Below are 10,340 nucleotides of genomic sequence, written 5' to 3'. Positions count from 1 at the left end.
TTTAGCACCGGTATCGGAAAAATACAAAACAATAGCCATCCCTACTTGTGACCAGGTAGAGACCAACACCAGCCTACAGTATAAAAGGTTTAGGCCTACTTAAGTGGGATAGGATCCCATGTAGGACTTTAAACTACTCGGTCACCAGAATTCCTACATCTAAACCGGGTCAGGCGCTCCAAATACACAGCAGCTAATAAGCTTAAGATACAGAACTGTGATATTGGGACAACACGTCACATTATGACACACCTTATAGTAAGCTCAGGTAAGATTAGCTGGTAACAGTTTAATTAGTATCAGAGTAAGTTTGGGAGCAGAAAAAGTCATGCTTGCTAAATAAGGATTGTTTTTAAAATGTATCACAGATATAACACCCAGAGAGACAAAAAAAATACTATTGCCTGCCCTAAGGCATGGTGTGTCCAAACCTTTTTAAATGGGGGCCAGATTAGATCATGTGGGGCCAGCTGCTACTCGCATCATATGGGTTACAGTACAGTACAGTAGTACAACTGTACTACTCTTAAGTTTTCTTTTTTTTCTCAGTGCCAAAATCACTGTCGTACAATCACTGGTATGAATTTTGCTTACTCTCGTAATGTCTCTTCACATTGAACTCTTTCATAACAGCAACGGTCTCTTGGCAAATGAGATAAACTTAACCATTTCAGGTTTCAGTGAAAAAGTACCACCCAGTGTCTGTTGCTAGGTAACCGTTTGTTTAGTTTGTGTTTTGTGTAGTTCCTACTTGGTGCTGGTCTACAAACTGTATGATAGTGCTGTCATCGGTCAACTGAAAAAACAACACCACCATGTGAACTTGGAATACTGTGTGGCGGGTCATTTAAAATCGGTCCGTGGGCCGCAATAGACTACTTGCACAACTCCACTACTTCCTGAAATGAGTAGGGCATCTTGGTTTCCTGTGGATGAACTGATTAATGTCAGGTGTGCCTGACTGCTGCAGTCACAACAACAGTGATGATCAGGCACACCTGACATGAATTAGTTCATCCAATAGTGTAGGACAGGAAACCAAGATGCCCTACTCATTTCAGGAAGTAGTGGAGTTGTGCAAGTAGTCTATTGGCCCCCGGGCCGGACTTTGGGCGTGCCTGGTCTAAGGGATTGTGTTGTTATGGAACATGCTAACATGCTCATAATCCAGACATGTGCGCATACACAGCCAGGCTGCCTCCAAAGATATGGGATTAGCCAGCAGGGAGTGAGAGATGGACAAGGAAAGCAGCAGGAGGAGGGTCAGTGTGTGTGTGTGTGTGGGGGGGGGGGGGGGGGGCAGTGTGGGGGCAGTGTGGGGGGATAAGAGTCAACAGAAATAGATGGACCAATAGAAGCTCAGAGCAGATCCAGGACAGGCACAGGAGAGTGGGAGGGACACAGACCGACAGAAACAGAGCGAGACAGGAAAGAGGACACCGCATAGAGGCATAAGGATTATCTGGCTCCACCAACAGGCTAGCAACACAAAGAGGAAAATGGCCTTGTTCATTTTTAATAGAGAACCAATCCAATTTTCCACATAAATAATTAAATTACAATCAGTAATCAATCAGTCACTGAAAGGCACCAACTTGGTTTGGACCTGCCTGGAGCGCCGCAGCCTAACTGTTGCACTGGACCTGCTGCGGAAGACGCAGGGCCGGAGGAGAGGCACCAGGAGGAGACTGACTGCTGCCGCCAGGTCAGGCAAGAAGCTTGAGCGCAGACTCCGCGGGGCGATGAAGACGTCCAGGCGTGCCAGCAATGTGGAGGTGCCCTCCTTCCTCCGCCAGCTGGCCAAAGAGACCGAGAAGATGGTCACCTTCTTCTTCAAAGGGGGGATCAGGGAAAAGGGCTTTGATGAGGAGGACGAAATAGACGAGGAGGATGCCATGCCTAGCCCTTACCTGGACCATCCTATCTTGGTGAAGAACGTGACAGAGGGGGGTTCCCAGAGTGGGGTGAGCTATGCTATGGGGAGCATGCAGGGCTGGAGGGCTCAGATGGAGGATGCCCACACCTGCATGCCCAAGCTGGCAGGACAGCTGTCAGAGTGGGGCTACTTCGCTGTGTTTGATGGACATGCGGGGACCACCGTGGCACAGTACTGCTCCAAGAACCTGCTGGATCAGATCCTGGCTACAGGTACTGGTCTGAATGATTACTGATTAATTCAGTGTATTCATTGAGGTTTTTTTTGGGAGGTGGGTGGGGGTTAACCTGACGCTGCCAGATGGATGGTTTAGCTCCACATTACGTTTCACTAAACCAGTCGATCTGGGAATGTAGTAACCCGACCCGCTGACGGAGGCGGGCACTTTTTCCAAGCTACTTGGCAGGTGATTGTCCCATCTGTCTATCACCGCTGGTGCGTGTTAACTTCAACCAATCAGATCGCCATGCCTCTGACGTCACGTTTGCGACCGGTAGTCTATCATTGATTGAGTCCTCACCGTCCTCATCGTCGTAAAGTCACCTTCGAAGCATGACGTTAGATTATAACGAACTAGTTGTGTGGCTTAGCCTTCCCAAATGTTGAGGGTCGTTTTTTAGAATTGAATACATAGAATTGGGAACGTTACATTCAATTTCATTCAGACTGCCTGTCACTTCCGCGGCGGCAGCCATGTTGACGAGTGAAAAGAACTACAAAGACCATGTACCCACTACTTGCCCAGACGGCCCGCCTAAGGCTGCCGCTGATTCATCGAGCCGGCATGGTTCGGCCAATCATCTTAACTGCTTGTGCATGACAAGATGGATTACGTCGAGAGAATCTCTTTTGATCTCGCGAGGTGATCCATCTAGCAAGCAAGGTTAGGTGGGGGTAAGGTAAAAACCCATTTGGCATGCCACAAAGTATGTACCGGTATTTAAAATTGAAAACATACTCACAATACTATATTCCCATGTTTCATGCATTTCCTACCAATGTGGTGTGTTGTCATACTGTAAAGACTATGAAGAGGATACAAAAGACGCGCACATTCAAAAGCCCACTGGGTTGGGTGCTGGATCAAAATATACCTGTCATAGTGAAAAGAAGTGATCCGCTGCTGCAGAGATGCTCACAAGTCATTTTTTGCAAGTCCAAGTCAAGTCTCAAGTCTTTGAGGGGCAAGTCCAAGTCAAGTCTCAAGTCCCTATGGATGAGCGTTCTATCATCTGCTGCATGCCATCCAGTCTGCTTAGAACACGGCATAGCTTAAAATTAAGGAATTCAAAACAAGTACCGGTACTGTATTATCCTCACTCCTTTATCTATTAGAATACAGTAGCACTAGCAGCAATGATTAGAGATGACATCAGTAGACATTTCCTTAATTTTAATGCACCAAAAAAAAAAAAAAAAAGATTGTTCACAAGTCCCAAACCTTCAAGTCAAGTCTTTGAGGACGAGTCTCAAGTAAAGTCTCAAGTCACTGTGTGTGTGTGACTTAAGTGCGACTCAAGTCCAAGTCTCAAGTCTCAAGTCCCCATCACAAGATCCCAGCACACCTTTGGAGCTCCAAAGGTGTGTGGATCACTTCTTTTCACTATACTGTAAACTTTACAGTTAAAAGACTACTCATTGGCTGGGGCTTCATATAATTAACACTTGTTGGCAACCAAATTAAGCACTACACTTCATTGTTTTACAGGTAGATCTCTGGCTACACTTCATTGTTTTACAGGTAGATCTTTGGATAGAGCATAGACTTGATTTATTAACACAAAGTGCACGAAAGTAACGTTAGATGATGAAGAGCAGATTAAAAAGCTTAAACAAGTGTGTCTACATATTCAGGTTCAAGGGTGGGTGAGATTAATTTAGGTAAATAACATCTCATACTGCATGTGTTTATGGAAACTTTACACATTGACCTTTACTGTGGGAAGTTGCCATAAACATAATAAAATGTGCATCACATTACCCATCCACCAATTTCAAAACAAGGAGTGTATATGATGGCGAAGACTTTTGTTTCAAGCAGTGAGCACAGTAACAAAGGGCTGTTCAGTAGTGGGTCAGAGGCCCTGTACCAAAACAACACACAGCCACTGCCAATCACCATTCAGATGCCAAGTTTCCACTTAGTGCCATGGTTAGAGTGGTGAATGGATTGGTAAGCCATCTGAGAACATACATTATCAAACGCTGTAATCAAGTCAGAAACGATATAATAAGGTGTAAAACTATCTCAAAGCCAAATGTTTCAAATCAGGCGTATGAATCAAATACACAAATTGCCAAGTGTGCAAGAGAACTCCCTCCATACCATCTCCCTCTTTGGCCACAGGTTGCATGAAAGCAGAGGAAGACCCCGAGGAGGTGAAGGAGGGCATCCGCACAGCCTTCCTGGACATCGATCGCCACATGCACAAACTGGCCCGCCGGGAAAACTGGGACCGCAGCGGCTCCACTGCAGCAGCCATCTTGCTCTCCACGCATTACATTTACTTTATCAACTGCGGAGACTCCCGCACCCTGCTCTGCCGTAACGGCAAGGTGGTTTTCTACACAGAGGACCACAAGCCCAACAACCCCAGAGAGAAAGAACGCATCCAGAACGCTGGGGGCCAGGTGACCCTGCACAGGGTCAATGGTTCTCTGGCTGTCTCCAGAGCTTTAGGGGACTTTGACTTCAAGGAGGTGGACTGGAGGCCGCAGACAGAACAGCTGGTGTCACCGGAGCCCGAGGTGTACGAGATGGAGAGGACACCCGACGATGAGTTCCTGATTTTGGCATGTGATGGTGTGTGGGACGCCATTGGGAATGAGGATCTGTGTGCCTTTGTGCGCAGCCGTCTGCAAGTGTGCGATGACCTGAGAGAAATTTGTGCCCAGGTCATTGATCTCTGCCTCTATAAGGTGAGACGTCACCACCGTTATGTCAGTATTCAGTAAGTTTGCTGCATGGGCGTCTGGGTAGTGCGGCGGTAGATTCCCTGCCTACCAACACAAGGGTCCGGTGGGTGGGAAGCCGAATTAAAGGGATAGTTCTGATTTTTGGAACCCTATCCCTATTTGCTACTTACCAATGATGATGTTGATTGGTAGTTTCCTTTCTCAGCCCAATCATAATTAGCCACAAACCTGTCTGTGCAAGATGACTGAGGCTCACTGAAATTGACTGTGTGTGCACTGTGGAGGAACTTTAAGTGAGCCTCAGCCAGCTTGCACAGACAGGAGCGTGACCCCATTGACCTTGTGTTGGTTTGTGGCTAACTATCTGGAGCTAGTATGAGGAACAGCATGGATTGTGCAGAGAAAGGAATCTACCAATCAACATCATCATTGGTAAGTAGCAAATAGGGCTATAGGGTTCCAAAAATCAGAACATAAGGGTAGAAAGAAACAAAAAAGGAGTTTGTCCTACATCCCAAACTACATCATACCCATGTCAAAAATGTCCTGTGACCCGATCACTTTGGGGACATAAGGAAACATCATTTTGATTCAGAACTTAGAACCCATTCAAAACTTACAACTAAATTAAAACAGAACTGATAAAGCGTGTCCACAAAATGTTCTATTAATTGTCAGTGAAGCAGTTCCAGATAGTATCAGCATATCTTCATTCGAGAATTGGTTTTACAGTATCTGTCTTTGGGAATTACATGTTCATGATTATAAATATCAAAATAATATGTATCATCATAATAATAATAATTAATTGATTGGATTTATATAGCGCCTTTCTAGATACTCAAAGCGCTTCACATACAGTATCAGGGGAGGGAACTCAACTCATCCACCACCAATGTGCAGCACCCACCTGGGTGATGCACGGCATCCATTTTGTGCCAGAACGCTCACCAAACATCAGCTATCATGGTGGAGAGTTGAGGACTGAAAGAGCCAATTAACTCATTGAGTGCCAAGGACGAGTATGTTCGTCAATTCAGATACTAACGTAGAGTGCCAAGGACGAGTATGTTCGTCAATTGCGTTTTTTGACGGTGGGACGTGGATCAAAGCCTCCTGCATCTCCTGTACAAATATTGTAGCTATTGAAGGTGTATAACCTATTTTACGGACTCATTAGGTGGCGACAGTGCTCTCCAGATTAGAGAAAGGTCCAGAAAACAGCAGGAAAAAGCCCCGTGATGAAAGAGAAACCGCTCATGCTGCAGCCAGAGCCATATAGATTGCTCTGTCTGCAGCTGACGTTGGCTGCGAACAGCAGTCAATCCGCGCCCACAACTGAGCCTCTCTGCCTCTGTCTGTCTGTCTGCATAGTTTCTCCACACGATTAGCCGCCAGAAAGGCAGCACCCGACACCGAAGGGCCAAACCTTTCCCTGCAGTCCGGTTTGGCATTTCCGTGTCGCGCTGGGAGCCGGCGCACAAAAACGGAGCGCTCCGAAAATAGACTGGGTGCGTGTTAGGCTGTGTGTTAGTGTGGGGAGGAGTTTGCAGCTGAGGGGGGGAGAGGGGGGTGGGGCACGCAGGGCACCACACAACTACACCACGTCACTACATCAGAAAATATTAGCTTCAGACTCAGTGAATGTGCTTGAAATGCTTCATTTCACAAAAGGCGGAATAACTCAGCTTCTAATTTGAAACGTGTCTTTTTGCTCAAAACAACCTATCTTCTCCGGCTCATAACTAAAGAACGGAAAATGGTATCAATAAACTTTTTTTTGCAGATGATAGAAGAGAGTCTCATCGTTCTTTGTGCGTGTTCGGTGTTTACATAGTAATATCACACAATATTCTGTGGGCCTCGAGAAATCACTGAAAACGCTCTGAAACTCTGGCACTGGTCCGTTCTCCAAAAGTGGCTGGCACTCAATGAGTTAAGTAACGAGGGATGATTAGGTGGCCATGATGGAAGAAAGGCCTGTTTGGGAATCCAGCCAGGGCACCGGGGTTACACCCCTACTCTTGCGAAGAGTGCCAATGGGATCTTTAATGACCACAGAGTCAGGACCTCGGTTTAACGTCTCATCCGAAGGACGGTGCTCACTCACAGGACAGAGACCCTGTCTCTGCCCTGAGGCATTGGGGAGATTATTCATCAGATCAGATTATTCATCAGACCATTCAGACCAGAGGGGAAGAGCACCTCCTACTGGTCCTCCAACACCACTTCCAGCACCAGTCTCCCATCCAAGGAGTATCCTATAGGCCAGACCTGCTTAGCTTCCCAAGGAAAGCCAGTAATGTAATGCAGGAGCCACTGGTGCTATTAAATGTATTTTCAAATCGTGCCTTTAGGCTACCTACATACAGTTTTAAGACCCTCTGGGGCTTAGCTGACCTCAAATCCTTCCCAATATTCTGAACTCCACTCAATGGATTTCCTAGGAAGACACAGAACAGTGCAGCACATGGATTTATGAATGGCAGTTTTACATCAAGGGGGCAGGTGGGTGGGTGGGTGGGTGGGGTTACACCCCATGCAGGATCTATCTGTGGAGCCCCCTGGGCTATGCTGATTGTGGTTACATAACCAGATTTTCCCTATACGACTTCTAATGCTGTAATTAGTAATACTGTAACAGTATTATTACGTACAGCTGTAAATCTGGACGCTGACGTGTACTGTGAAGTACCAGCAGAGAATAGCCTGCCCTATAAATAGAAGTATTAGGGCACACCACGACATTGGATAGGAGAGAAGAAAGGCTATGCAGAGCCTGGATTAAAGCTAAATGCGAGTGTGTTGACTGGAGCTCAATGTTACGGCTCGACACACACCAGCTGGGAGGCTTTACCCTGGCAGGGAGGGGCTTCTATTTATTTCAGTCAAAAGGGCTTATCTTCTGAAAGACTGGCTGTTCCATCCAGTACACTACATTCCTCAGCTCTCTGACATCACAACAGTCAATCAGTTTGATTGTTCCATTGTGACACTGCCATGACTTCAAAATAGTCTTGTACGTTCATCTTCCCAGAGCCACAGATCAAAGTCAGTGTTAGTTGTTAAATCATTTCAATCATACTATTGTGAATTCACAATAACATACTAAATCATTAATATTGTTGTATTCTGTGACAACATAACATTGATAAGGTCATCTTGTCCCAAATTTGTGAGCACAAAAGGAATAATATGTACCCCCAAAGAATAGGTCTGTTTCATAAGAACTTGAATTACAACTGACATATTAGCACTTACCAAACGTATCTGACACAACTGTACTATCCCCCTCCACAGGGGAGCCTGGATAACATCAGCATCATCATTGTCCGCTTCCCTGGCGCCCCCCGGGTGTCACAAGAGGCACTGCAAAAGGAGGCAGAGCTGGAACAACTGATTGATCTCAAAGTGGAAGGTTGGTTTGCTTGTGCTGAAAATAATTTCAAACACATTCAAAACACACACACTACACTTCATGTCCAAATAATTTCAAACTCTTTCAAAACACACACTACACTTTATGCCCAAGTAATTTCAAACACATTCAAAACACACTACACTTTATACCAAAACATTTCCCTAATCCATGGCCATATTGCTTTGACTGTCTCTCTTCACAGAAATCATCCAGCTGATGAGGTCCAGAAATGAGGACCCTGACCTTTTGTATGTGATTAAATTCCTCGCCTCAGAAAATATAGCAGGTCTACCACCAGGGGGCGGCGTCACTAGCAAGTGAGCCTAAAATACCACAGATCTGTTTACAGCACAATTACCTCAGAGGAACCAAAAATCAGTTTTTAATCCCTGAACTAATCCCTGTTTCTCTTTGCAGGAGAGACTGTATCATCGCTTCATATCAGAAACATATCACGCCTATCAGAGCTCAGGAGCCAATGGTAAGCCACGTGGTTCACATTTCATTATGTAGGCAATGATGATAATGGAATATCTGCACCAACTGACACAAATTCACTTAATTTGCATAAACGGCTTTCTCTAGGATCAAATGTCTGTTCTGCTAAGCATAATTCTAACCTAAATTCAACCTGAAAACAATTACCTACTCATCCATACTGCCCTGTAAAACCAAGGAGCAGTAACTGTGTGAGCAGTAAGAAAGTGAGGAAAAATGACTGCAAAGTGTATCTCCTGTTCCACCAAACATATTGCTTCAAATACACAAAAGTAGTTTCTGCTTATTTCCTATTTAAGGCTTTACGTAGTAGGACAGGATGGAGAGTATGAAGACAGTAACATCACTGACTTGTGATATTTCAGGACATTGAAGGATCGTAGAGGAGGATTCTCACTAAAGTCGTTTCCATGGAAACAAAATCATCGGCGTCACCATCTCCATGGCGACCTGCTCGAACAAGAATTTACTTTTTAGATGAGCACTAAGCTCATGATGAAACTCCATGTAGCCTAATATATTCTCTCTCCACAGCATGGCCAGCCTCAAAACTTGTCTTTAATCAGCATTTTTGGTGGTTAAAATGCACGTATCAAATACCCTCTTTGTAGTCATTTTGAAATACATGTTCCAAAAGTGTCATTTCAAATTGACAAAAAATGTAAAGTGTTTTCATAACATTTGAACCGTACAGTGCCTGGATAGATACTGATAGAGATCTACCCCATGCTAGAGGCTTCTGTAGAAGGCAGATCATGTTACATGTCTGTAGGATACATGCTGTATAGTGTATGCACCTAGTCAAAGCTAATGCATCTCACACTGATTCTTTGAAAGCAATAAATCATGTAGCTAAACCAATATACCATGCTGCAAAAGAACCGAGGTCTATAAGCTATGTGCTCCACATGTGCATTGCACGTGTATTAAGCCAGTCAGTCAGGATGGCATGCAGTATCTCTCAGTAAATTACTTTGCACGATCCTGTCAGGGAGCAAAGGTGAGATAATAGCGATGACGTGTTATAGCAAGGATGCAGACATGTATGGCATGAGAGGGGAGAGAGAGAGATGGACAATGAATGGAAGAGAGGGAGAGGAACAGGGAGGGGATAGATACAAGTGATAAGGGGAAGAGATGTTTCCAAGAATTAGCATACATACCTCATTACATGTACCCTTTCTGTGCTTTAGAGTGGATGTGTGATGTCCCAGAGCAATATAACATTGGTTTGTTTTCTTGCTATTGTTCTGTCCATAACATCATGTATTTAGTTGCCAGATTTGTGCAGCTTTATTGAGCTCACTAAATATGGTTTGTTCAATTTTTGTAACTATAAAATTGTAGATATTTAAGAAAAATGATGGACAATTGTACTCAATTTGCTGTGACCGAGTTGTAGTAAAATATTTTCCTTTTACGACTGGACTTGTTTCTTTCTGACACCCTAGTCATTCTGAGAATTCTCATTTGGACAGATGATCTTGCAGATTTGTTTTTCTTCTTGTATCCATATCCAGAGAAACTTTAGTGTTGTGTTGTGTTGAAATACAATAAAACTAAATCTTG

At 44.6% G+C, this 10,340-nt stretch overlaps 1 protein-coding gene across 1 annotated transcript; it reads left to right on the top strand.

Moving 5' to 3' along the window:
• Positions 1–1,742: 1,742 nt before the first annotated feature.
• On the top strand, positions 1,743–9,154 carry ppm1na (protein phosphatase, Mg2+/Mn2+ dependent, 1Na (putative); the record flags this gene model as incomplete). Its single annotated transcript, XM_083637518.1, has 6 exons — positions 1,743–2,148; positions 4,284–4,855; positions 8,153–8,270; positions 8,476–8,590; positions 8,691–8,754; positions 9,137–9,154. The coding sequence occupies 6 exons, from the start codon at positions 1,743–1,745 to the stop codon at positions 9,152–9,154; spliced, it is 1,293 nt and encodes a 430-aa protein (XP_083493644.1).
• Between the last annotated feature and the right edge of the window lie 1,186 nt (positions 9,155–10,340).

This window comes from Poromitra crassiceps (assembly GCF_964638095.1).
Source record: "Poromitra crassiceps genome assembly, chromosome: 5".
In the NCBI taxonomy this organism is placed as follows: domain Eukaryota; kingdom Metazoa; phylum Chordata; class Actinopteri; order Beryciformes; family Melamphaidae; genus Poromitra; species Poromitra crassiceps.
This window is presented reverse-complemented; position numbering and strand designations above follow the sequence as displayed.